Source organism: Lampetra fluviatilis, chromosome 9 (assembly GCF_964198595.1).
Source record: "Lampetra fluviatilis chromosome 9, kcLamFluv1.1, whole genome shotgun sequence".
In the NCBI taxonomy this organism is placed as follows: domain Eukaryota; kingdom Metazoa; phylum Chordata; class Hyperoartia; order Petromyzontiformes; family Petromyzontidae; genus Lampetra; species Lampetra fluviatilis.
Window position 1 is genome coordinate 3,365,630 of NC_136283.1, and position 27,925 is coordinate 3,393,554.

Genomic DNA, 27,925 nt, shown 5'->3' on the forward strand with positions numbered 1-27,925 from the left:
TATGCAAACCATTGTGCCATTGTGGCATCATCACTAGATACATAATTGCTCTCACATCATTTACTGTAGTTACCACCTTCAGTAAAAAAAAAGATACACACCAAATGATTATCGGCCTGAGATTTTTCTCTGCATTTAGCGTAAGACAAAAACAACTAGATAAATTCTTCATAAAAAAGGTGGCATATGATTTTTTTTAAATATGTGTTATGATAAAGGTTCACAATATAACTTGAAAATATAACATAGTTGTTTTTCAAATATATATTTAGAGCTATAGTGCAGTGGTCAGCATGCTGCGCTGTGAACCCGGTGACCTCATTTCTATTCCCAGCCATGGCTAACATCAGGGGCGAGTTAAAATTTGAACCAGTCTTGGCCCCTTGTCCCGTTTCACCCGCCCACGGTGACCAGCGTGGGGAAGTAAAATCAAACAACCCCTAACCACTGAAATGAAACGGGGTGGGGGAGGCTTTCATCTCAGGATGGACTAGCAATGGAAACACATTATTAATTATTGTTTCGTTACATCCTGTAAATAAATGCAATTAACGTAAATATTGATATCGAAGCAAGGCTGCTGACAAGAATACATATTTGTAATCTTCCTTCACATTGTGAAGGAAACCATTTTCCAGTCACATCTTGAAACTTGACCACAAGGCTACTCTGCATCACATTTTTTGCGGCTGCGTTTAGCCTACTGGTCGGCGCACCCTTACTTACTTTGCATGAGATCACCTGGTTAATTGCCGCAGGCGTCCGGTAATGTCTGAAGGTAACTATACATGAATGACGTGAGTGAGTTGTGTACCAAAGAGCAAATGTGAATTATTCTTTGACATCATTCGCACGAGCAGGGCAAGCTTGTGCCAGTGCCCTTAACTAAGTCTAATGTAATCAAATCATCCTTCAATACATTTGCCAAATATGACCCGAGCCAGTGTGGATGAGAGGCCAAAATACCCTCAAGAGGGACTCTCTTGAGCTTCCTATAGCGGAGGCCCTTCCGCCAGCAAGGGCAGAAGGGCCTACACCTTCGCCTTTTTAATTAATAACCCTCTTTAATAAACATAATTTAATACCAGTTATCAGGTGTCTCTTGCGAAAGAGACGATGAGAATCATGGGCTTTCGCCTCGTTAAAAAAAAAAAGAACAATTAACTGAGTTTCAAATGAGAGTCCCAATGACAATTGGCACACGCAAACAAAAATATCCCCTGCAAAGTCAGACTGTTGTGGCAAGTGCGATTATAGCGAGCGCTTATGAAGGCCGGCACGGCACAGTAAAGTGAGTGGTGTGTGGCCAACGCTATGCCTAGCCGCCTTTGTCTCCCCGGATTACAAAAAAAACCGCAGGCAGACAACTCGAGGAAATCCTGATTCGCAAACGTAAGCTCATTGCGCGTGTGCTGGTTTTGCTAATGAATGGCTTGTGTTGGTGTGCGGTCTGTGTTGGGGCGTGGGCACAGAAGCGGAGGAGCTGTATCAGAAGCGGGTGTTGACCATCACAGGGATCTGCATTGCTCTGCTCGTAGTCGGCATCATGTGTGTTGTTGCCTACTGCAAAACCAAGTAGGTGTTGATTTCAAAGTCGTCTTGTATTTCGTGTCTGCACCTCCGATTAGCACGGTTGGCTACGTACTGTGCGAAAGAAGTTTGGCATGCATGCATGCATACCTATTGCGGCCACGTGTTGCTTAAATTAATCATTAATATTCTTGGTTCTTTCGGTAAAGTCACGTAGAAGGGAAATAAAACGATAATATAAATATTAATTAATGTATTTGCATTATAAAAAAAATGTCCTAAATATTTATTTATGTATTTATATTATTTTATTATTTCCCTTCTACGTGACTTTACCGAAAAAAACAAGAATATGAATCCCTGCAGTCACGAAAGCTTTAAATCAAAATTTAATCATTAATGTTAAAAGTTTGAGATTAATATGCAAATTATTTACTTAATTTAATCAAACTGCGCATTCGCCACCGTTGCGTTTTTAAACAAGGAATCCGTTTGGAAATCTCAGCATTCAACGTGTCTAAAATGGTGTGTGTGCAGGTGTGACTTTTTCACAGGGTTTTTCAAAAGCCTTCAAGTGGCCTTTTCATACTTGTTACAGTAGCAAGAACACGTTCCCATACACGTTGCTGTGAGATTGTTACTTGGCAATCAAATGTTTCAGAATATTTTTTTTATTCAAGTACAAAGTTCAATGTAATATGCAGTCGTTGGAGGCTGGGCCGAGACCATTAACTTATTGCACTTAAAAGCCCCGGTTAATCGCAATTGGATGGTCATATTTGAACCCAGGATCTTAGTGGTGGCAGTTCAGCGCTCTGATAACTGAGCCACCCCTGTCACCTGTATTTGCTTATTCTCCTTTAAAGGATAAGTCACTTAAAAATGTGCGAAATCGCGGAAGCATTTGAATCTCAGTCTCTCTAGCCAAGTAATTTAATTAATGCCAGACATTTACATGGAACGTTTAAAGTCATACTTATTAATGTTATTGAGGCTGGCCAATGGTGAAAACTAGGGACCAATAGGCTAGAGGAACATCACGTTAATCCGTGTATAATATTGTGTTCATGAGAGGGACCCTTGTCCAATATGTCATGTAAAAAGTATAACTTTAAAAAACTTTCATCATAAATGATGAAAGTGCAAAGCAGGCATGCATATCTTCTGAAGAGTTCGTGGGTGAGGATTTTAGAATTGTCATTGAAAGCTGAACTGTTTGAGTACTTTCAAAAAGAGCGCAATCGTTACTTTAATGTTTAATAAGTGGGAAAATATTCCTGTCCCTGAAAAATGTTAAATAGTTATTTAAAGGATAGATTATTGTCAAAACGTAGTATGGTATGGCATATCAGAATCTTTATTTCTAAGAGCTATATAAGGATTAAGAGGATATATTTTTGAAATATAATTAAGACATTTTATGAAAGGAATGAAAATAATTTTTCAGAAATAAAAATGCTAGTAACATTGAGGCTCATATTAAACATTTTCGGGATGGTAATATACTTGAAACGGACTATTCAAGATTACACTGTGACTTTTTATTATCTAAAAATAACGAACCCACCCCTAGCATAAGCACAACCAACAACTTTACACTCAACATTCGATTATATTGTAAATAAGTCAATGTTATTAACTTCATTGTAGAAAGCAGAGACAAAGGCTGCAGAACCGGCTGAGACATGGAATGCATGGAATGAATGCCAATCCACCAAACGGGCCCCACAATCAGCCACACCCACCACCAAGCCCAGCACCAGCTCCCGACAACAGCATTCAACTCCGGAATGTAAGTATTCCAAATGCATGCACATGTCCCAAACACACGCGCGCACGCGCACGCACGTTAGCCAAGACAATATTTTATTCCGGCATCAGATAATGCTGCTTTGCTATGCAGTGCATGTTGCAATAGTGTGCTTGCATACGCACGTTTGCCAGATCTAGTAATTGCCTACCACCCGCCCTGCATACCAACAAGCGTTGCATGTTACATGGCCATACACGTAGAATTTTAACTGACCTACTACACTGCAGCTGTCAGTAAACACTCCCCCGGTGATAAATGCAGTAACACTAAATCAGCCATCTACGTTTGAATTCATAGCCATGTCTGACCACGGCATTAACATTCATTACTCAATGTTGGTTTTTTTTATTCTCGGCAAAAACGTGTCTGTCGCATCTATAAATACCAAATCTGTTCTGCCTTTTTAACAAAATAAGCAGTGATAGCAAATGCTCATACACTGCCGGTTGTGTCAATGCATTGCTCATGTGATGAATGTTGTGCCTCTTTATTTAATTATCAAATGTGAACCAAGGGCACCTCAATGTTAGATTGCCATGATGATGATTACCCTTCGGGATATTTTTTTGTTTGTTATATATATAAAGAACAAACTTTTGTCAACATATATTCCGATTTATTTTTTAACCTCAACATAACGGCTGTAGTGGAAGCTGTTGTTGTTGCGTAATGGGCCAGCACGCTGGAGTTGCCATCCAGAGATTGCCGGTTCGATTCAATCTCCTAACGATGCCCGGCAGTTGAAACAATGGGACGAGTTTCTCAGATCCCTCTCCACCAAAGTTCATTGATTGGCACGTCTTGCGTGGTGGGTTAAAGTGTGGGTACTCCCACCCCAACTTTGGCCATGTTTGTTTGTTTGTTGTAGTACGAAGTTAGACTTATGGCCTTAATCGAAGTTGTCTTGTGGTTGTTGTTGTTGTTTGACTTGCATCCCACTGTGATTTTTGCACACAGCGTTGGTGTACGGTGCTTTTTCTGGAATATTTTGCTGTTTTAGTTTTTTGTTTGTTGCGATTGCACCCTATTCAAGAGCCGAATGGCTCACAGAGCTATACCAAATAAATGAAACTGAAACCTCTCCCTTCAGTGTGCCCGGTCAGTGTGGAAGAACAAGCCAAAATATGCTCGCTATACTCGTTGGTTCTTTCGGTAAAGTCACGTAGGTAGAATTAAAATAAAATAAATCACGACGTTTCGATCGCAACACAAACGACCGTCATCAGGCAGAACCGATACAGCAGGACAACTGCTGATTTAGGAGAAAGATCTGCTATGAACAAGAGCTCATGGTGGCCTCAACCCCAGGGGTTGGTAAAGTCACGTAGGTATAAAATAGAATAAATTGAATCACGACGTTTCGGGCGCAACACAAGCGTCCATCATCAGGTGGGACAACCACAGCAAGAAACAATTGGTCGCTCTCGATGGCTTTTCTGCAGCTTCTTGTGGTGGAGACCCTTCCAATAACAGTCGCGTGAGCAAGCAGTTGCACGGCTCCACCTTTATTTTAGTTATTTTTTTTACTGAAAATTATTGTTCTTATTTAAAATCGTATACAATGACCATGTCCCCTAGTGTTCATCACGAATCTTGTCCACTTGAGAAAAGGCATCGTTAGCGGTAGCATTGTTTGTCAATGCACCTCCCTTTTGTGAATATTTAGAGTCGGGCATTTTAAAAAGTATATAATTCAAGTTTGATTTCTTTATTGACTATAAATGATTCGAATCATTTTCAAGGGATGCTAATCAATCATTATATATGGCTGTGGATCACATTTCCTTTGCAGTTTTAAAGCACCTCATCAGTTACAATCAACGTGATTAGCATGGTATAAATTGGAGCAATTTAAATTGATTATAATTGTTTGGAAGAGATTAAAATAATTTGGAGTCAATGCAGAGCAGACATTTCAAACCATGTTTTAATTAATATTGAGCCGTTATACTGTGTAAGTAAGCAGCATGCCTCGTGCATTTGAGCAATCACGTTTAATGCTGGGGACAGTGAATCTCATACATTTGAATAAATCCCATTGTGAGAGCATCGTTCTCTCTGCGCGACCGATTCAACATAAATTCGGTGCACATAATACAGTTTTGCAATGACCGATGTCGAACCAATTCAGGCGCACAAAATGAATTATTGTATTCATTAATGTGTTAAAAAGAAAGCGTCGTCGGATGGATTCACAGTTGGGGTAATTTCCCATTCTGGCTCAGATGAACTCTGCAACGTGATTATTTATGCATATTCATTAGCACAGATATATTATACACATTTTAAAATGTACTGGAACAAAATGTGATATGGCGAAGCTCCCCAATGTTCGTTGTCTGAGGTCTGGTCTTTACAAGAGTTATATAATTGACTTCGCATTACAAGTCAAATTTCTAATGAGATCATCTTGCATTAATGCAGTCTTTCTCATGCTCCTGCGTATGGCTGAATGAATAGCAACTTAAACAAGTATCAGTGACCTTTACAGATGCCTCAACGGGATCAGGGTGGCAGAGAAAGAAGGAAAAGGTTGTTTTCGTTAGAATAAGACCGGGGAGGAGAAGAAGGTTTGTCTTATATGTGTCATAAATCCCACCGGAAAGTTCCGCGCAGAACACTTTTGCGTCGCAAAAAAAGGCCAAATATGAAGCTCTTGGCACAGAGCAAACCCAGTGATGCCCAATTAAGTTGACACCCCCCCCCCCCACTGCCACTACCAAAAATTGTTCATGGGTTTACACCCACACAGCTGGGGACAGGAAAGAATTGTCGTTTTTATCATGCTGGCTTAACACTAGCATTTGTATTTGAGTCACTGCGTATGTATATTTGTTGCACTTATTTTGCACTGAACGTAGCCAACCGTGCTAATCAGAGGTGCTAATCGGAGGTGCGACGGAAGGACAACAAACTAAATTTTAAAAAGCAGTTCTAAAGGACAGAGGAAAGATTTGTATCCCCCTCGCCTCGTAGGAGGCATTACATGCAACCCATGCATACCTTGTATGCCTTATCATTGATCCAGTTATGAAATGCTACAATTTTTCTAAGTCTCAATTAGAATCGTTTTTGGCATACCTAGCCAATAGTTTTTGTTGTATATACAGGTGTAGTGTAAAGCCCTTTTTTATCAATCCACTGCTGGATGAGGCCCTCTCCACGCTAGTTTAGTCATGGGAGTTATTTGACCATACTTCACCATGCTGCTCAGCCTGGGTTCGTGAAGGCAGGAAGCATAGATATAGGATCATAGTATAGTGCAACAACGGATTTTGCTGCATTGCCCTTCATCAAAAACGCAGCACTCTTTTCCGTGCATAAGCTCCATTATAATTGAGAGTTTCTGCATTTCCTACTTACACTGTTGAGCTGCAATGAGAATGGTGGGTGGTTTTTTTTCTCTCTCAATCCGAAATGTTTTTAGTGCCTGTGTGTAGCAATTGCCGCTTTAATCTTAAAAGTGACACATTACACCCAAGATGGATTATCTTGCTGGCTAAGCCATTGCCCAAGATTACAGTTTCAAAGAATGCATTACTCTGTGTGTGTATATGTGCTGGCACATATAACGTGAATTTGTAGTGGTGACACTTCGTCATTTTGATCCTCAGCGTTGCAGCCAACCCCATTTAAAATAGGGGGCAAGCCTTGCAAGCCTCACAGGTTAGCTTTAAGTGAGTGGGTTGGATGCTTGTCGGGCAAAGTCATCTGTGGATGAGCATAACGCAACGAGCTGAACGATGTAACTCATCGGATGATCCGTGTGATTTAAATGCCCCTTTGGGACTAAAAAAACACCTCGTTATTGCGGAATGCTAAAACGGCCACTCCATCGTTGTTCAATCATGCGGCAGGTTTTGTTTGCATTCACTGTATCGTATCGGGTGAATCTCACGGAGGTTATTGAAGTTTTAATATGGGACCGAGCAAAGTGGCATCAACCTCATACTGATCATATTTTACTATTCCTCACAGTGGAATAAGTCCATCGTTGTAAGTCACGATCATAAAACGTAAAGTGCAGAGTCTGCCTCTGCATGTTCTTTCGATATCGCTTTACAAACAATAACTCTTACAACAAAATGCAGTCGCTTTGCCAGTCCACTGCCGTATGAAGCCCTCCCCACGCCGCGCTCTTCACAGGGGGTTGTTTGACCCACACTTCAATGTTTCGGGGCGTTACGGGTCGATATCTGGATGGGGGCAGGGTGCAGGGCCACTTTAGATGTCGCTCATCGCTGATGTTAGCGATGGCTCCAGGTAACCGATGTCACCGCACCATCGCCCGAACTACGGCACCACCCATTGGCCCTCCGCTTGAATACGTTGTAGGAATAAATGAAGGAGTATTGAGTGAAACTGATGTACGGTATTTAGTTAAGTAGTTAACTTGAGGTGGTGCGGTGGCAGAGTAATTAGCACACTGTGTTATCTGCCTGATCATCTGAATGTTATTTTGACCGTGTTTGATGTCAGTGGCGAGTGATAGCTGAATCAGTCGTGGGCCCATTCACCGATCCACACTGACCAGCGCGGTGAAATATAGTCAAACAATGACCACGACTGGTTCAGCGTGGGGAGATTTCATCAAGCAGTGGACTCACATAGGTCCGTAAATATTATTGGTGATTTTTCTTGGTTCTTTCGGTAAAGTCACGTAGAAGGGAAATAATAAAATAATAAAAATAAAACATAATAAAATTATTCTCACGACGTTTTGGCCACAACGCAAGCAACCGTCCTCAGGTGAAGAACAGGTCTGTCGGAAAGACAGTGTCTTTTTTCATTCAGACGCTGTCTTTCCGACAGACTTGTTCTTCACCTGAGGACGGCTGCTTGCGTTGTGGCCGAAACGTCGTGAGAATTATTTTATGTTTTATTTTTATTATTTTATTATTTCCCTTCTACGTGACTTTACCGAAAGAACCAAGAAGATGAATCCCTGCAGTCACGAAAGCTTTAAGTCGAAATTATTGGTGATTATTTAGTAATTTACTTATCGTGGTCATTTAAATTTAAAAAAAAACACTGGAGCTATGCACTTTCAAATCTAGATTGAAAACGAATTTCCTTAGAAGGGATTTTTATGTTTAGTTTGTTGTCCTTCCCCCACACCTCCGATTAGAACGGTTGCCTACGTGCAGCGGGAAAGAAGTTCAACGTACATACACGCATACGCGCATCTATTTCAAGCATTGCATACGTAGATGTTGCCTTGTACAACATTCATTCACTTCCACCCACTCTCTTGCAAAAGGCTTGCAAATCCCAGCTGCAATCCCCTCCACCTCCGCAGTGATTCATTTGAAAGAGCCAAACCGCTGAAACATATCATTAACCAATCCCTGCTTGTGATTTATTGTCGCGCAGGAGGGGATGGGGTGGGGGGCAATGTTCGTTTGCCAAATGAATTTGGGACCATTGATGTCGAGTCAATAATTGAGCTCACCTCGCAACGTTCCCCGTGGACACTTGTCCTGAAGGCCCCTTTTTAAACATCTGATGAACATGCGCATGGTCTCACGCATACACTAACCGCCGCTTGCCCCGCAGCCTCGGAACAAATGATGTGGAGTTCCCAAAGTGAATGGGTGATTGTGGTGCAATCGTTAAGAAAACATGGCGGGATTACTGGAGTACATCTTTTTTATTAAATGTGGTATATTTACACACGAGAGCTGTGGTTTCCAAGCAGTCTACTGTTATTTGTATGTCAATGCGAAAACACAAATGTCACGTTTATTCGGCACAATTGTATCAGCGGTCCGACACATGAAACAATCGCACGCAATGTGTGAATCACTCGTGACATTTGATGAAGCATTGGTGTGGCACCTAATCTCTCTCAGCAGATCGTGGTGTGTAAATAGTAAACAATTGCACACGTAAGCGCCAAGATGAATAAGCTTCATAATTCTCTCAAACTTCGTGGTGCATTTTGCATCCGAACCGTGAATGCTCGCTTGACGATTTTGCATTCCACAGTGCTGTCAAAAGTTCGACCAACTTTTAGTTTTAATGACCCGCTGAATGCACAGATGAAGTAATATGATGACAAAGTACCTTTGAGCTGGGATAACATGCATGATTAATGTAACCCATGGCCACCCCGTGCTGGGATGTACACCGCGCTGCTTAAAAGTGTAGCGACACTACAAAAGTGTGATGATTCCAACACGAGCAATGAATATTAATTCTCACTGAATAGCTTTGTCACATTTAGCCGATCGGCATTTTTTTGCGTGCGGTGGGGTAAAGTGTGGATACTACCACCTCGTGCAAGATGTCTGGCCAGCGAGAAAGAATAGGCCCTTTCTTCAACTCGCCGTTCCTCCAGCACCGTCACAAGCAAGTCATTGCAAGGGCTGCACGTTTATTCGTATGATTATTTCTAACAAGCTCTCACGACAGACAGACATTCGCGTGCAATGTCCCCACGTCCGATTGTCTCAAGTGCCACGTGTTTATGTTTGGCGCAGTACATTCAGAAGAACCCGGGTCCGCCTGAGAACAGGACGGAGCAGGAGACGGATTGCTCTTTCTCCACCAGCCACCACTCCACCACTCCCACCATGTCACCCAGACACAACTGCCGGTGAGTCCTGTTGCCTTGCTGCCTGACTCCTTGTTTTGTCCGTGATAGCTGGAGCCGCCTGCCAATCTCACTGCACTGCCTTGCTTAGCACGTGACTGCTGCTGCTGTTGCTGCTCAGATTGTATGTCATCCCTCGGGTATTTTATTGTGTTTACTAACCTTTCTTCTTACTGTAATATGTCGTCGTGTCTGTGTGTTAAAAGTCCAGGGAATGTTGGCCTAAGTGCTTGTGGATGTTGTAAGATACATGATTGTGTCATGTATGTAATCATTCTCCTTTAAAAATTAGGGCCTGAAATGGAGAAAAAACTGTACTTGACCATCTGCGACTAAACCATATCACAGTCGCTACCAGCCTCACTGAGATTAATTTCAAGAGGAATGTGCAAAGTGCTCATTTGATTCCGCTGTTCGTGTTATATGTCAATTTCCATTGAAATGTATCGATAGCAGTTGGAATTTCAGTAACAGCAACTATATCAACTAATGATCAAATTGTTACATTTTTATGCATGTACATATATGATTGCGCTTTTGTATGGAGGAAATGAAACGTAAATTTAATTTGTGAGCCACATTTCAGAAGACATTTCTTAGAGCAAAGAGCTTTGTTAGATATCTATTTCAGATGATGTGGCTGATTTGTAACATTCATTCTTTGTTCGAAAAAATTATGGCATGCATTTTCATTCAAATGCATTACTTTTGAAAATTATTACATAAAGGTCAAACGTTTCCTCTTTCTGTGTTTGATAACGATTGCTAATTCAACATTAAATCATTTAAATTTGATAGCATTTTCTCATTGCGCGTTCCGTTTGAAATGTAAAATTCTCGCAGCTGTCTGTCATACTCGACGAGGGAAAAATTACGGGTTTTTTTTGTAAGCATTATATAAGTGGTAAGGTGGCTAAGAGGTGCTGAGCTGGCACGGTGGAAATCCTCAGTTCGAATCCAGGCAGCCTTTTCATCAACGCATCTTCAAGAATGGCATTACATTAAACTAGGGTTTGCACTCAATATGACAAATTTCCAGTTCTAAGAAAAAAAATACATTGGTTTGACTGTCACGTGACGCGCATTACTCTGGAGCATGGTGGCTGAAAAAGTGCTGACCTCTATTACGGATCAAAGGTTACTTCAGGGCAATGGTTCTTAACCTTTACTGCAGCCTTGCACCCCTTTGGTTCTCAATCGTAAACAAATGAATGTTCATTAATACATAAGTTTGATGAAACAAAGTATTTGTACTTACGTGTCGGAGCTTAATTTGTTTTTCGATGATTTACCTTCTAAAAAAGTCTGGCCATGTCTCGCACGCCCAGAAAGGGCATCTCGCACCCCCAGGGAGTGCAGCGTGCACCCCAGGTTAAGAAGAAGAACTGCTGCTTTAAGGGATCTCAGAAAGAGTGCTGTGATATTTTCTTCTACGGACATTTCAGTAACATGGGGTCATTGCACCGCTCTCTGAGACTTCCCAATGGATTATTCATCTTAGGGCATGGTTCCTATAGGATGATGAGGATACAGTGAGAAAAAGGCATGCGTATACAGTATTACATTTTATTTTTAAACAATACTCTTTTTTAAATACTGAAAAAATTCTATTTTGCAATTTACCCAGAGTCTAGCCCGATAATAAAAAGATTTGATTCTTTTACAAACTCACATTGTGTCAATTTAACATGTAGCAGTGTTGGCAGTCTATCTCGACACTTGGAATATATTAAGCGAAGAGACAACGGCATAACATCAACATTCCTACAACAATAATTTCATCATTTTCACCAGACGATTTTCAAGTGCTCACCAAAGCATGGCAATTGTAGAACGCTTTAAAGAACGTGGTATGCGGGCAGTGCTTATGTTGCTACGCAACCATTTTCCCACAAGTCTTGATCTAAATTTAAATGCGATGCAATTACAGCTGAATTACCATCATCTTATTTTTAAGCTTGTCTAAATCACAATTAGCTCAGTGGCATGTGATATTTTATTGCGATCACATAATAGCACAGAGGCGACCTCTCAGATGGCTCGAGAATAAAGTTCAGTTATGAAAATAACAGACACACAGAAGTTCACGCGTGCACATCTGTCAGCGTGCAAACGACATCCACGCTAACCTTTGTCCCGGCGAGGATTGATTGGAACTCATTCCCCCTGTAGTGGCTGTAAATGGATCTGGTGTGCCGACGTGTTTCACGGTCTTGGCTCGCTCGCCCGTAGACAATTGCCTGCAGAAGAAAAATGTCCCACAAAATGGAGATATTGGCAGTTGGCTTTACTAAGCAATGGGAGGGAAGGGAAAGGGGGAACAGCATGGCGACAATCACTGGTTTTCTTTGCACACAAGAGGCACCGTTTGGGAAAACCTTGAGCCCTCCCTGTACCAATGTGATGGTTAAATTTTATGCTTCGAGCGTAAGGATCCCACAATTTATGAAGACAAGCGAGATGTAGTAATGTGTACAGGGTTAAAAAAAAGTAAAGTGCGCAGCCTGGTATTTCTGGCCCACCCCGCTTTTTGGCAGAATGGTCTCGACGAGAGGGAGCTATAAAAGCCGCCCCCGCCAACCCCACCAGAGGGTATTTGGCCTACTCTTCCACGCTGGTTAAATGTCTTGGAAGAGATGATGTTACTCGGTGACACATTTATGGGATGGAGTGGCACCACAGTGGTTAGAGCACTGAGCTCTGACCCCGGCGGCCTGAAATTAAATTCCCGGCCACAGCTAATGAACATCTGAATCGGTCCTGGGCCTACTCGTTATCAACGGGCGTGGTTGAAATACGAATCGCGTAAATCCCACATGACTGACACGGTGTGGTGATGCCTTCATCTAGCATTGGAGTGACAAACGGGGCACCAGATTATAATTATACCAATGCAAGCATGCCTTTAAAGCGGATAGGCTGTCCCCGGCGGAAGGGAGGGGGAGGGATAGAGGGCTTCTTTTTGGTTTGCTTACATGTCGTGGGGGTTAACTCTTGACTCAAGCAACAATCTTGCATTTCAATGAGGCAAATACCAAGCCCCACTGGGTGGCCCCGGACGTTCACTGGGTGATACACCCCGTGATTGGATGTATGGGGTCTTTTTTTCGGGTGTGTTCTCCATGTGAGGTGCGTGCAGGACGCGTAATTGAATTATTAATAGGCTGCCATGCAAATCACGGTGAATGGTGCAAGAAAGCCATCAATTATTCTATTCGTTGTAATAATAAGAGTTCGTTATTTCATTCAATTATAACCGCAATCAATTTATAATAGTTCTTTTTCCGCATCACCAGAAATGTAACCAACTAGGGATTAGAAATTCATTTGCGCGGTGATTTTTTTTTCTTTTCTCACAGTATCTAGTTAACACCGCAAGCAATCCTGATGGGTATGTTAAGTGACTCCTCAAAATTTATTAATATTATCTAATATTGCTGTTTTGCTCACATCATCAAAAGAGGATTTTAAAAAAATCAGTGCTTATAAAAAGCTGTCATTTTTTAACAATTATAGCGGTCCGTTGCGTTTCTGGGTTGTACCACACGTAGTGCAGCAAATCCATCACCCGTGGAAGCTGCCAGCATTTGGAGCAAAACGACAGACAGAACCGCCTTTACTTCCTGCCGGCGCTCGCCACACTTGGATGCGAAATGTTGGACATTGTGCCAAAGGAACGCGCAGCACAACCCGAAAAATATCTATCAGAGAGCTGTACAACTGGGGAAATCTACGCCAGTGTATCGTTCAATAGCCATCTTTGTCTGCGGTGGCTTTTGAGGTCTGCAACAGTGGTGTATGACAAATGGGAAAGTCCACGAGGCCCTTGTAAGACCTTCAAACCATTTCCCGACTAAGCATTACTCTCTCAGAGCACAGCTGGTGCCTCTGCAGTCTGTGTAAAGTGAATAAGTAATGCAGGAGTCGTACAAGCAAGCCCATTAGGATGGCTGCTTGCAGAAACGATGCCCCATATGTTGTATCCTCTCTGGCGGTGCTGCTGCTGCTGCTGCTGCAAATATGTGCGTCAAATACTACAAGTGCTGGGCCAGCGGCTGCCAGTTCTCACAAAGAGCAAGTGACCCTTGACCTGGGTCGTTTGCTCTTTGGAAGCACACGGACCTCGAGTTGGGCCACTCGCATTCTGCTATTCCTGCGGAACAGAGAGTGGATGTCAATGGGAATGATGGGCAGTACATGAATAAAAGTGTATGCATTTTGATGTAACGATTTAACAAAAAAAAATAACAACCTTTGCTCGTTCCAATGTGTGTCGACCGTTGTGCATTCAATAATAACTCGTCAAAAAACAACAACCGGCCTACTGGTCTCTTGCACTCACATGTATGAGTAAAGATCCATTTTGTACAGCCTTAGAGTATGCTCATTAAAAAAAAAACATAACAATTGCACAACAGATAGTTGTTTACCGACACTTATTCTCTGCTGCCTGCAGTGTACATAACATTGCTACGAATTGGTTGATAATTGTTTTTTTAACATCACTTACAGCCCTTTGTCATTCCCCTGCTGGATTAAGGTTTCCCTGCGCTGTCAGTTATGAGCATCGTTTGACCATACCTCAACGTGTGGTTCGTATAGACTGGTGAATGGGGAGGTGGATACACACGCCTGCTTCAGATATCACCCACCAATGACGTAAGCTAAGGCTGGGAATCAAACTCAGAGCTCATGGTTTCTAGGGCAGAGTGCTCACCACTGCTCCACCCCCACAAGGGAGTAACTTTATAATTTTGAAAAGCTATTATGACAAATAATTGCTTTTTTAACAAGAAAAGCATGTATTATTACAAACGAAATTATTGCATGAGAGAAATACTGCAAATGTGCTTCTGTTACCGTTATTTCACTTATACAATGAAATTATTCATTTTCTAAGAAACATGACGGTGGTACCTGGGGGTTTTGAGTTTTTCATTGAGATATTTTACAGGTGTACAGAAGGGATCTTTATAAATCTTACAGCAACTTGAGGTTCCGCTACATTTTGATGATATATAAATCCAGTTTAACACGAATTAGGCTTTCACGACCAATCTCATCCATAATACAGGTTTTTTTGGGTTAGATCGCGTAAATATATAAATGTGTCGTTAAACCGTCCACCACCCGACACCGCCAATTAGTAAGGTTTGTCACGTAAACAGAACGTGGCCAATTCGTCACTAGTACAGCACTAGTGTGTAGTGTATAGTGTAGTGTACTAGTACAGCACACCGGTGTGTTGGAGAGCCAAGCCACAACTTTTACAGATTTGGCTGCCGCCTGATGATGCCGCTTGTAATTACTGGCGAAACGTCGTACTCAGATTGTAAATGTTGTGGCTTGGCTCTCCAACACACCGGTGTGCTGTACTAGTGACGAATTGGCCACGTTCTGTTTACATGATAACCCTTACTAGTTGGCTGTGTCGGGTGGTGGCGGGTTTAACGACACATTTATATATTTACGCGATCTAACCCACAAAAAACCTGCATTATGGATGATATATAAATCCACATTTTTTTGCATTACAGCATCAAAATTGATATATTTTATATTGTCTCATCATTTCCCATGTAGTCAAACACATTAGAGTCAGGACTCAGAGTACGTGGACTGACTCATCCGCAACCGACCCCGATTCACACTCACGCGAAGATTCAAATCCTCCCACTCCGCCATCAAGCGCACGTGGGTTTGAACGCGTAACCGTGTCGCCCGCGCAAGAAACGACTCCAAAAGCATCTCTCGTGTTCTAATTTAGTGTTAATAATCTATACTGTTGATAATAATCTAGTGAATAATTTACTGTACAGTTCTGTACATTGTTAAACATTTACGTACGTTCATATACATTTGATATTTACTCTTACATTTTATATCTACACTCGTATAGTAATATAGTAGTGTCTAGTAGTTTATCGTAATATAGTAGTGCATAGTAGTATATAGTAGTGTATAGTAGTATAGAGTACAATATAGTAAGATAGTAGTGTATAGTCCACTCGTATAGGCGAACCCCAACTTACGCGAATTCGCGCTAAGGCGGGGGGGGGGGGTATACGACACCTAACCCACCGTGTACGTTCTGAGACCTTACTGTAACTAAAATGCATGTCATAATTATTTTATATACTTGTGTGTTTCATGTTGTGAAGCCACCAAATTTTCTATTTGTATCCTAACTTCGTGATCGAGCAACGTGTTCAAATACATGCAGATATGCGTATGCTTAGAAAGAAATATATATATATTTGGAAATTAATCTACGTGTACAAATTTGTAATGCATTTAAGAGACGGAGCTCATACCTGTACGAAAACATATTCCATTACCCGCATCAATAGCTGCCTTTGTAGCAGAGGCCTGGTCAATTTTTGACCACGGAGAACAAAAAAATGACCAAATTAAACATTGTTTTTAAATGGGATTGTAAAGTGATATGGACAGACACGCATTCAATACTCTCACTTATGATTGAGTGCAAGTCGACTTATTGCCACAATGGTACGTGCACGACAGGTTTGTCAGTGTGTGCAATTTACATGCTTTGGCACGGCTCTAAGCAACTTGGTCATCTATCATTGTTAAACTCTTGATGCATGTGTGGCATTCTGTATATTTTTTCTCTAGGTAAAAATCTACAATTGCTTATTTACATACATTTCAGATAGAAAACACTTTTTTTGGATTAAACAAGTTCATATATACATGAACAAAATTTTTTACAGCCAACTTTAAACGCAACAAAAGCGATTCTGCTTAATTCACGAAGCAGATTTGGAGCGAATTTTTCCAATAGGAAATGTATGGAGCCCTATTCCACGCAAATAAAACCTCCGACAGCCAATCAGTGGGCACGGGAGTGCTGATGTCACTTTGCTTGCCCAACTAACAGAGACCAAGCCAACCAATCATTGTCATATCCCTGTGTGTGTGAGTCTTCATCTCAGCATTTTATAATTTAAAAAATTTGAGCACAAGAATATATGCCCTAAGGTATATGTGCATTGCATAATGGAGATGCCAAACAAGCACGTGCATTTTTGCGTGATGAACTTTCATGCCCTCTCAACTACACAAGTCGTGCCTTCAAACTGTGATTGATGCGATCCCTACTCAAGGTTTTCCAAATTTGGTAGACAGTTACCACCATTTTTGGCTCCCCCTTTCCCCACCCACTTTTGCCCATTCTACAATTGTGGCATGAGAAGTGGTGGAATTTATATTTTCTTGTTCAGAATTGCTGACACGAGCCACAAAATGCTGGGTTTTTTCCTATGTTTTTATGGTAATGGCCATCAGTATGCCAAAAAAAGTGACTTTATGGAAATGGGAATCAGTTTTTAGGTCTCTTTTGTGCTATTGTCCTCTGTAAAACTGCCAACCAGTGCCACAGTCTCACGCTTCATTCAAATGTCAATATTATGTTTGTGATGGGTTACAAAATTAATTCCGAGCAGAATGTAAAATGGTGAAATAATTCCAGGACATATTGGCTCTTACGATAAGTTGTCAAGCAACTCATGCATAATTGTCTCCATTATTATTTTCACGTATCATTTACAACCATTTGCACTTCACTATGTAATTGCCATTAGTATATTATATTTTCATCTATGAATGCAGTTTTCGTATGTTCCATGCCCACGTTCCTTTAGTGTCCACCGTACAATGTGGAAATATGAATAAATATTTATATTCTTTGTTCCCAGCACTGCCGCCGCTAAAACCTCTTTTCATTATTTTGGAGACCAGCGCAGACTCGTCTCTTATCCAATGGACTATACATGCTCTTCCGAGCTTTACGTAATTTATTGTGAAATTGTGAGCACCTTGGCAAATGGGTAATTTTCCTTCACTTGTCTTCACTCATAATAAATGAAATATGACCAAATCAACTGGAACGTGCCCAATCTCATGAGATCTCAGAAGCTGAGGAGAGTTTGAGCCTAGATAATGCTCGGATGGGTGGCCACGGTGTCCAAAAGGCAGACACAATAGGCGCTGTGAGCAGTAGTTGCAGCAAATTGTATTGTTGTTCTGCACTCCCTATCGCCTTCAACACCCCATGCTGACCAGCGTGGTGAAGTATGGTATCATTTATTTTACAGCCCACAATGTGTGGGGAGGCCCTCCATACAGCAATGGATTGGCAAAAAAGACTATCTTTAAACACAGGTAATATGAATTACCATTATGGTACTTTATTGTAAATAGGACATTCTAGTTAAATGTCATTAAAAATTTGTTTAAATAATTTAGTCAACATTTCGGCTTGTTAGCAACATTTATCTGATTTAATTGAGTTATGTAAACACTTATTTGCATCTATGGGGGCCTTTCCCAAATTAATTTAAGTGAGTATTGAGAGCAGTGGTATTTTAATTCCCTCTTATTCTCGGGAGACAAAAAGAAAAGACTGTAATACTTATTCAGTTTCTCCAGCTTTGTAAAGTTAGGATGAACCCACACAGCCTGTTCATTTTATTATTGATGAACTCTCATTAGCAGACACATTTCAGAACCACTTTATCCACTGCCTCCTCCGCCTGCTTTCCATCCCTCCATGCATCAACCCTCCATTCCGTCCTCCCACCAATCACCAAATATTCACCTGCCTCTATCCCACCCCCCACCCCCACCCCTAGGCAATGCTGGGGCTCGGGCCATTCGGAAGGGAGCGTTACCACGGAGACGCGATCTGGAGCGCTCACTTCCACCGCACCGTCGTCACGGGAGACGAGCCAGAGAGCCAATCAGGTGGCTGCGGCGGCGGCTGCTGCTGCTGCGGCGGCGGCGGCAAGAGGGCGACTCAATGCTGCCGGAGGCCCAGGCGACACGCCGAGCCGACACCCTGCCCATGACTACCCCGACTCGCCGCTTAGCGACCGGTGAGGGCCCAGTTCCGCTGAGCCTTTTGGCGCAAAGCTTCCCAGTTGCGCGTGATTTTTGTCGTGTGCGTGTGCTCGAAAGCTGCGCGTGCAAATAGGCTCTCTTAATTTGCTTTATCTACTTGTATAAATTCATTATTTATTTTAGATGATAAATTATTTTTGACGATTAATTCGCTCGTTGCGTTTAGGAGTTGAATTGTTATAAGTTGAGGGCCAGGCTCATAGTGTTTTGTTCCCAAATATTTAGATATGTGCTTGAAGCTATATATAAACAGATGCATTGTTTGCTTTTTATATGAGGGGCTGTCCAAAAGGTAATTTTTGTACAAAGACAATGGAATTATTAACTGTAATTTTATTTGGGGTGATTGAATTTTTTATGGATAACACACTCAACTTGCAATGCAGAGGTCACTGGTGTGATCACATGGCAGGTCGTGTGTGGTGTGGTGAAGTGAGGGGAACTCCCACAGTCTTCCAACACGACTGATCATCATGTAAGAATAGGCCAAATACCCTTTATAACTTCAAGTGGAGGTCCTTCTGCAAGCAGTGGCATACGCAAGACATTGCAGGGCTGCACTTTTACCTTTTTGTCATTTTATGTTGCCTTTAGGGGTTAATTTGTTCTAAATGGAATTGAGAAAACCCTCTATCAGATCGTGTGGTTAATTTGTGTCTCCACATGGATGTATGGTAAACCGCATAGCACGATACTGACATGAATGCATTTTATTATTGGATTCAATCACTTAAATACATTCCTGAAATATACCGGCATTTTCTCAAATAACTCTTATTTTTAGATATGTCAGTATTCTTTGACACAAGTGCCCCCTTGCAAAATATTGGGAAATAATGTTATTCTTATACTTGCATCTGATGGCCAGACATATGCACAGTTTATTAATTCAGCCACCTTGACAGGAACATAGCTTAATTGGAGGCAATGCTGACATTCTGTGATTAAAAAATGTCATAAACTGAAATAGAAATGAAACTATTTCAACAAAATCGCTGTCATCTTCAGACCTACAAAAACATATTTCCCGAATGTCAAATCCATGCAATTAATATCAAATATTGTCAAATTTAAAAAATCCGCATTCACTGCCACGAAAATATCAGAGGATTGTCCTCGACAGAATGCTCTTGTTTAGAGCCTGAGTTCTAAACCTCAAAGGTTCCTTCGGGAGTTCCAAAGTGCTTCTCTTTACAACAGCCAATCTCTACCATTGATACGTAAATCATATGTATACTATATTTCTACTCACATGCAGGTCGTATAACTACCCACTTTTGCTCGAAGCGGAAACGTGGATGGATGTGGTTACTGATAACGCGTTGGTGTTGGTGTTATCAGGAACACTTTGGTGTTATCCATCGACTGAAAGATGGCAACCAACCGTGCTGTAATGCCTACCTGTTGTCTGTGAGACTCGGGATGAACAAATGTTTGTGCTCCTTTTTAATGACCTGTGACCGTGACTTTTGTTAAATAATGGATATAAAAAAAAACATTCCTAAGCGAATTGTATCAGCCTATTATGCACGACATTGTCTGTGGACACAGATGCCTTTAAAGTGTCGTATTTCTCCCGTAGTTATTTGGTCTCAGATTTTACACAAACACAGAGTGTTTACTCCTGCAGGTGCCGGATTGATTGTCAAACTTGGCCAACAATGAATTACCCATGAAAATCTCCCGTACGGGCTCGTGTCATTATTGTGCGCTGAGAAAATGTGCCAACAGAATGTCGCAAAACGCAAACGAAGCTGCACAAATAAGTGTTTTCAAATATTAGTTGTGTCCTAGCTGGGTTAATGTTTGTACTTGAATATGTTTGCATAATGAAACTCATTGAGCAAAGGTTAAGTTGTTTTTATGTGCTACTTAAACAGGGAGAGTGCTGGTAATTTTATATATTTTCACATATATAAAGAATCATTTTAATAATCCAACAAGTAAGCACAGTGTAAAATTACATTTTCCGGAAATGCGATTTGTTATTGGGTTCTTTGACATAATGTAAAATGCATGAACGGTTGATAACATGGTCTAAGTTGACATTAGAATTAAGTTTCAGCAAAAATGTGAGTTCATATATTGAAAACCCATCATAATATGTTATTCCTCTGAAAAGTAGTAGATAATTAAAATTATCTTCACTATTTTAAAGTCACATATGTAAAACAATGCAGTAGTTTGATGTCCTCTCATCCACAGTGTATCCTATAGATCTCATACAATTAGGCAATAAATTATATCTTGCACCAGAAATTCCTAAAGAAAGCCAACCACTTAAAATGCCATGGATTTTTCCCTCTCAGCAATTACTTATATATAATGAGTTAATTTCCCCCTGTGCAAGAGCTGAATAAGCGGCAATTCAAAATGCTCTTTATACACACTACGTCATGTTAGTTACGTAACTTGCCAGGATGCTGCCCTGGTGTCAAGGTCAGCACCCTGGATTTGTAATCCAAAGGTCACCAGTTCCTTCTTTGAGCGTGGCAGTTGAAACAATAGAACAGGTTTCTTAAAACTGCCCACCACAGTCAATCAGCAGGTCGTGTGAGATGGAAGAATATGCCGTCATAGGCCCTTGTGCCAGTAGTGGCGTCAGCTATTGCAGGCTTCTAGATTTGAAGCTTTCGTGACTGCAAGGAATCATATTCTTAGGTTTTTTCGGTAAAGTCACGTAGGTAAAAAACATAAAAATTAATAAAAGTAAAATAAAATAAAAATCACGACGTTTCGGAGGCAACAGACGGAAGCTTGTGTTGCCTCCGAAACGTCGTGATTTTTATTTTATTTTACTTTTATTAATTTTAATGTTTTTTTACCTACGTGACTTTACCGAAAAAACCTAAGAATATTGCAGGCTTGCAACCCTGATATTTTTTTTTTACTTTTCTATTTAGCTTCACATTGTGTTATATTCCAACAGCTGTAGTCAGCAATGCCTTAAGACTGTCTCCAGTTTATGGATGATCATATAAAAAATATAAAAAATACTCGTGACACTGCAATCTGGAGACAAAGCTGAACCTACAGAAAGCGCTGAGAGCAATTGTCAGGTTAACGTGATTTTTTGTCAAAATTAGCATTGAGGCGGTGCTCCTCTGCTGTTTACAGGCCTGAAAGAGCAGTGGAAATTCCACTTTCCTTACGGAGAGCACAAGTCTGTGCATATGACAACCATTGTTGACTTCCCCGTAAAGTGGTCCGACTTTATCGACCCCGGGGTCGGGGGGGATGATGGGCGTAGTCAACCACCAAACCGGGATTTGAACTCGCGACCTTCCGCTCGCTCCACTGCTGAGCCACCGAGGGCCAGTTTTGCTGACAAGTCAAGTTCATCGCATCAGAATTCACCTCCAATTAGCGCGGTCGCCTACGCGCGGCGCAACCCAAATTCAACAAACCGCACGCAGCACATCCATGCGTACGCGCTCTGTCGCCCCCCCTCCCCCCCGCAGCTACGTGTCAGCCGTCACGACGCCGGCACGGAGCTCCCCGGTCGAGCTGTACTTCCCGCGGCACAACGGGCACGCGGCGGCGGACGGCGCGCAGAGCTCGGCCCACTCGCCGAGGCCGCCCCCACTGCCGCCGCTGGGCACGGCGGCGCAATGCGCCGACAGCCCCTCCACGCGGCTCTGGCGGCCCCCGAACCAGCACCAGCAGCAGCAGCACCGGGGCGGCTGGGGCGACGCGAGCCGCGGCGGCAGCTGCAGCAGCAGCGTGCCGCCGAGCCCAGCGTGGTTCCTGGAGGAGGAGGAGTACGAGACGACGCAGGAGTACGAGATCCCGCCCGATGACTACCCGAAGCGTGCCGCTGCGCAAGCGGCGGTGTCCGTGGCGCCGGTGAAGGGTCTCAACAGGGTGAAGCAGTCGTCTCGACGCAACGGCAAGCGGAAAAATGGCACGGTGATGGCCGGTGCCACAAAGGGCCCCATCGCCTTCGACTTTAGCACGGGCAGCAGCGGCACGGAGTCCGACGAGGAGGAGGAGGAGGAAGAGAGTGAGTTTGAGATTGGTGAGAACACGCCCTTTCTGAGCATCCAGAACCCGCTCTCCGCTGCCTCTTTCGCCAACGGCGATGGGACGGCCGTCGTGTCTCCACGGTCCTTCTCAGGCCAGTATTCTGGCCCCCGGCTGGGCAGCCAGTCTCCATCCCGGCTGGTGGGTAACGGACGGCAAAACTCGCTGTCGTCGGCGTTCACCACCAGCCAGTTCAGCTCGGAAGAGGAGCTCCAGGCGAGGCTGGGAAACGCGCTCCGTAGACAGGATCCCATAGCCGTCTAAACTTGCTTTCTCGAGAAAACAAAAAAAAAAGGATCGAACCCTTGTCTGTTGTTGCTTCATTAAACTGAACGAAGTATTTAATAGATGCAAGTTATTCAACATAAGTAACGCACATGCTGAATTAGTGAAATTAACAAGACTGTTTCAGAAACTGCTCTTTGCAAATCCTAGTGACTCTTCTGATTGGGTATTATGCAGCATAGTGCCATATTACACATTGTGTAGAATTTGCATTATAAAGACTGCATATTGTATATTGTATACAAGATATGTTATTTTTTGTGCCTTTTTGTCTTTATTTATACTATAGCAGAGGTCAATCTGGGCATTGATAAGCCTAAATCATGATTATTGAGTGATGGCTTGGTTCATACGAAACTATTTTGCAATGTGCTAATGATATAAATCAATAAGTCAATTGCAGGCAACGTTGACAATTGTGCATACAAATTTACTGTCGTTAAAAAGACAGGAAAGCATGTAACTATGCACATGAGCAGATTCATCTTAGTAAACGTGCTGTTTTCAAATTGTGCTGACAGATAATCTTTCGTCTCCCATGAATATTGGTGGGTGGGTGGCTTTAACCACAATAATAGCATTTTTTAATACATATTATAAATCATTAATTCTTAAAGTTGTATGTTTTTGAAACTGTAATATTTATTAGTCATTTCTTTATTAACGTTAATATTTAGGATCACAGTACGTGTGTAGATTTTTATATTAAATTCCTAATTTTGTATTTCTTTCCCTTAAATAATTTTACATGTGTTTTTGGGTTCTAATTTTCTTAAGAGTACAATCATGGTAAAAAAATAATTATACACAAAAATAACTGTCTGAAATCATCTATTTAAAACAGGCCTTTGTTTCTATATATGATACAATACTTAAAAGTTTGATATGCAGTTTTAAATAAAGCATTTTAACAAAACACCTTTTTCCAAAGCTGATAATTACGTTTACAAATAAACTTTGTGGACGCTTCACGAAATTTTAAAATTGTGGTAATTTGTTTATTGGCATATTACAAAATCATTTAACCATATTTATTTTAAATACAGTCGGGACATCGAAATACACCCTAACACCTTGTCATCACTTAGTAGTCATGATTTTAAAAAAAGGACTTGTGCAATATTAGGAGCCAAACTTGTGTAAGGTAGACAAAGCTGTACATTGCGTGCATCCCATTTTACAGAAATTGTTTTGTATATTGACATATGACATTATACAAGTCCACGGATATTTTTTTTACAGTACCTTCCTGTTATCCCCAGTCCATCCCTAATATTGCACATGTCTTACGAGGCATGGGTGGAAATTGCAGTATGGAATAACTATTTCTCATGTTATAACCAGCCCTGCTGTACCGTGTACATTCAATAGAACTTTACTGAGCAGTAGGTTAAGGCATACTAGAATCCTTCTTTTCCTTGCCAAAGTTTGTAATGTTTGAAAGAAGCGATTCCGTTAAGCATGAGATGAGACTAATGCCTGCAGAGAATGTATATTTCTTTTGCGTTTCGGCCATTCAACTCATGTTTTGCTTGTTTCTTTTCATTTGTAGCCCCCACTGAATACGAACTTATCGTGTCGACGTCAAAGTTTCCGAGTGTGCAAATGCATAAGGAATTGTAAATTTCAAGTATTTTTTACTTGCATCACATGTGGTTTCTCTCTATATCTGATGTCGGTATGCAAATTATTTGTATGTTTACTGGAGGAAGTGCTGCTGCAATGGGAAGTCTTGGCATTTGCAAATTATGATGTTTGGCTCATGGACATGTGTCTGCTTGGTGTGTCCTTTTATTGTAAAAAAAATACAATCAGATCAACATTTTTGCCCAAAACTAGAATAAATTAATAAAATGTATTCTACTGAATATTTTAATAATTTATTGCAAATTCTATTCACCTTTAACTCGTGTTATATTTGACATGAGGCTAACATGGATTGGTTTGTCAGCCACAAATATAAACATTTAGATTTACATGTCTGAAAAACAAAATGTACAAGTTAGCACGTGTGTGTGTGTGCATTTTTTGAGTTAATGAAATCATCGTTCAAGGGAACAAAAGTTGCATTTATGTTGATGTCATGTGCATAAAACATGTGTGAGGGGTAATCTAAAGGTTTTGAGAATTAGGGACTAAAAACAACTCGAATAAAATATCTGCCTTATTTTGAAACCAATATATGAACATTCTAAAAATTAGGGGTGTAATATTTGCGTAATTTGACCAATCAATCTAAATTCCTAAGCTTGAAATGCATGCCTAGAGTGGTACGTGCGAGAATCGACATTATGCAATTCATTCGTGTTATGTAATGGGCTCACGTGATCCCCTGCAGCCACAGAATGCTGACACAAGAATCGAACCGTGACCCTAAATTGCGACGATTAATTGCATTGCATGGGCAGTTGCATCATTGCACCCTTACCGAAATGGAACACAAAGCTGCAATTTTACGTCTGGCAAGTCCATTCTCACTCGATATTACTCACTGGAAAAATACACCACGGTATTAAGTTGTGAGTGCATATTTCAAACCGGGCCTCAAACATGTTTTGATCACCCTTCATGCAATTATTTCCACACGCTAAAAGGCCTATGAGCTGTACCTGGTAGGAAATATTTTTTTATTATATAACAAGATATATTCACTTTTGGACCGTACTAAAAAAACGCTGTTTCCACATGAATAAACAAAAACGGATGAAATTATTACAAATGTAAATGTATTATTTAAATAGTTTCCAGGCACAAGACCTCCACAAAGGGGTCGTGTGTGCATGATTTCACTCTCTGCTTTGTTGATGTTCTCAAAGCTCAAAATTACATTTGTGTGTACTTGCCATAGACACAAACTTTTTTTAATTTCAGGTTTTACCCTGCCATCAGAAAACAGAGTGTTGTGATATTGCGCGTATTAAATGGAATCACAGAAATACAAATATTATGATGCCACAAAGCTGACAACTGCCAAAACGATGACTCACGGTCATCACCCCAGAGCAGCGAGTTAAATGTGTAAAATGTTAATGTTACATTTACGTGAGGAATGCATTGCTAATGTTAAGATATTCTCTTTTTAATACAGCCAACCTTTATACATCACTTGACAAAAGCCACATAGTCTTCTATTGAGATGGTTTTCCTCTTAGAAAATTAATAAATTAATACATATACACATAGGCCAAACTTTGTTGAGTGTTTTTTTGAGTATTTTAAGTCACGTTTCTAATTAATATTTCACTAATTATTATATTTCAGGATCCAGTGTGACTCCCTGAGAGCTTGTTGCAGTAATTTGCATGCCCTTTTCATCTGAGACTATTTCATTTTGGTTCGATTATTTTATTTTCACTCAAATGCACCCTCTCAAATTGAAAGTCTCAACGCAAAATCAAACAATAATACAATGTGCTTTATTTTTATGAACAAAAATGTGATAGGGTGGTTTCTGGGTAGTTGGAACAAAGTTACTATCTGTAAGCATTAGCAAATAACCACTTCTATTTTGTTTTAATTTTGACATGTATGCTATGGTAAATTAATAGTTTGAAGGTTTAACAATTCTATTTAACCACTTTTATTTTTTTTTCTGCACATATGTATTGCTTTAATTATTGCTTTTTTGTTGGAATAAGCATTTCATATTTTCGTGTGCTAATGTGCCCAACCGATTCCATATGGACCCAGTTATTCTTGCAAAGACTTAAGAGGAATATTTTTATTTCTCTCACAAATAAGGATTTTAGCGGGGGAAATAACTAGGTACAGCTGCATTAGCGGAGTGTTGTAAATACTTTTTTTCATTTCTCCACATAGAATAGAGTGTTAATGTTATTTATTTACTTGCATAATTGTTATATCAATCAGCCGTAAGCATTGCATACCATATTAATGTTTGTTTTATTATACGCCATCTTTTCCACATATTGTTGCATCTACAAATAGGACATAAGTGTTTAGAATAGGAAACATGTTTAATTTATTTCAAAGAAAATGGTTGAGCTTTTTAATATTTTACTACTTTATAATAAAAAAGACGAGTTTACATCTAAACATCCTGCATTGAAAGTTATCCCAAAATTGTACGTTTAAATCTGTGGACTTTCCAACGATCATTTTTGCTGTACGTATGTAAAGCTTAGCTTCTTTTTTGTTAAAAAAAAGCTCAATAATACAAAAAAAAGTTACATAAAACAAAAAATGGCAAAAAACCCATTTAAAAATTGTAAAAGAAAAAGAACAAAAATAAAAGAAAAATTATATATGTATTTATATATATTAAAAAAAAATGACCTATGGGGGTCTTTCTTTTTGTTGTTTTGTTTGTCAGGTCGCACAGTTGCTTGCCCTGGTCCACAAAAAGGAAATCTTAAGCGTCCCTGCTGTTGATGTATATTATGCATTGCAAATGACCAAACCAAGACATTAAAACAATAAAATCAATTTACATTTGCTGTGCCGTGCCACCTTATTGTGTCTCTTTCTTCTGTTTGGTGTCACAAGACAAATGTGTCCATGCGAGTGTCATTTGTTGTATATAAGTGGTGGTAGACAGAGCATTCGTAGCACAGTGATAAGTGTGCTGCGTCTTGAATGAACCCTGCCGAGCTGAGTTCCATTCGCCGGCCACAGCTAGCATCAGTGGTGAGTGGTATCAAAACCAGTCTTGCCTTCCCTACCAGCCCTGTGCCAACCAACGCTGAGTAGAGTGGTGAATTATGGTTAAGCAAAATCCATGACCGACGTGCGTGGAG

The 27,925-nt window shown here is 40.8% G+C and overlaps 1 protein-coding gene across 7 annotated transcripts in view; it reads left to right on the forward strand.

Annotated features, from left to right (window-relative positions):
- Positions 1 to 27,613, forward strand: part of LOC144934126 (pro-neuregulin-1, membrane-bound isoform-like) — a 496,144-nt gene extending 468,531 nt beyond the window's left edge. For 5 of the 7 annotated variants that reach the window (XM_078859577.1, XM_078859575.1, XM_078859580.1 and 2 more), the window contains 5 exons: positions 1,473 to 1,575; positions 3,181 to 3,322; positions 9,826 to 9,941; positions 18,593 to 18,835; positions 22,322 to 27,613. In XM_078859577.1, coding sequence (XP_078715703.1) covers positions 1,473 to 1,575; positions 3,181 to 3,322; positions 9,826 to 9,941; positions 18,593 to 18,835; positions 22,322 to 23,147 — 1,430 coding nt within the window. In that variant the 3' untranslated portion in view covers positions 23,148 to 27,613. The remainder of the gene's footprint in view (positions 1 to 1,472; positions 1,576 to 3,180; positions 3,323 to 9,825; positions 9,942 to 18,592; positions 18,836 to 22,321) is intronic. The other 2 variants (XM_078859578.1, XM_078859576.1) reach the window with 1 other exon arrangement.
- The last annotated feature ends 312 nt before the right edge of the window (positions 27,614 to 27,925 follow it).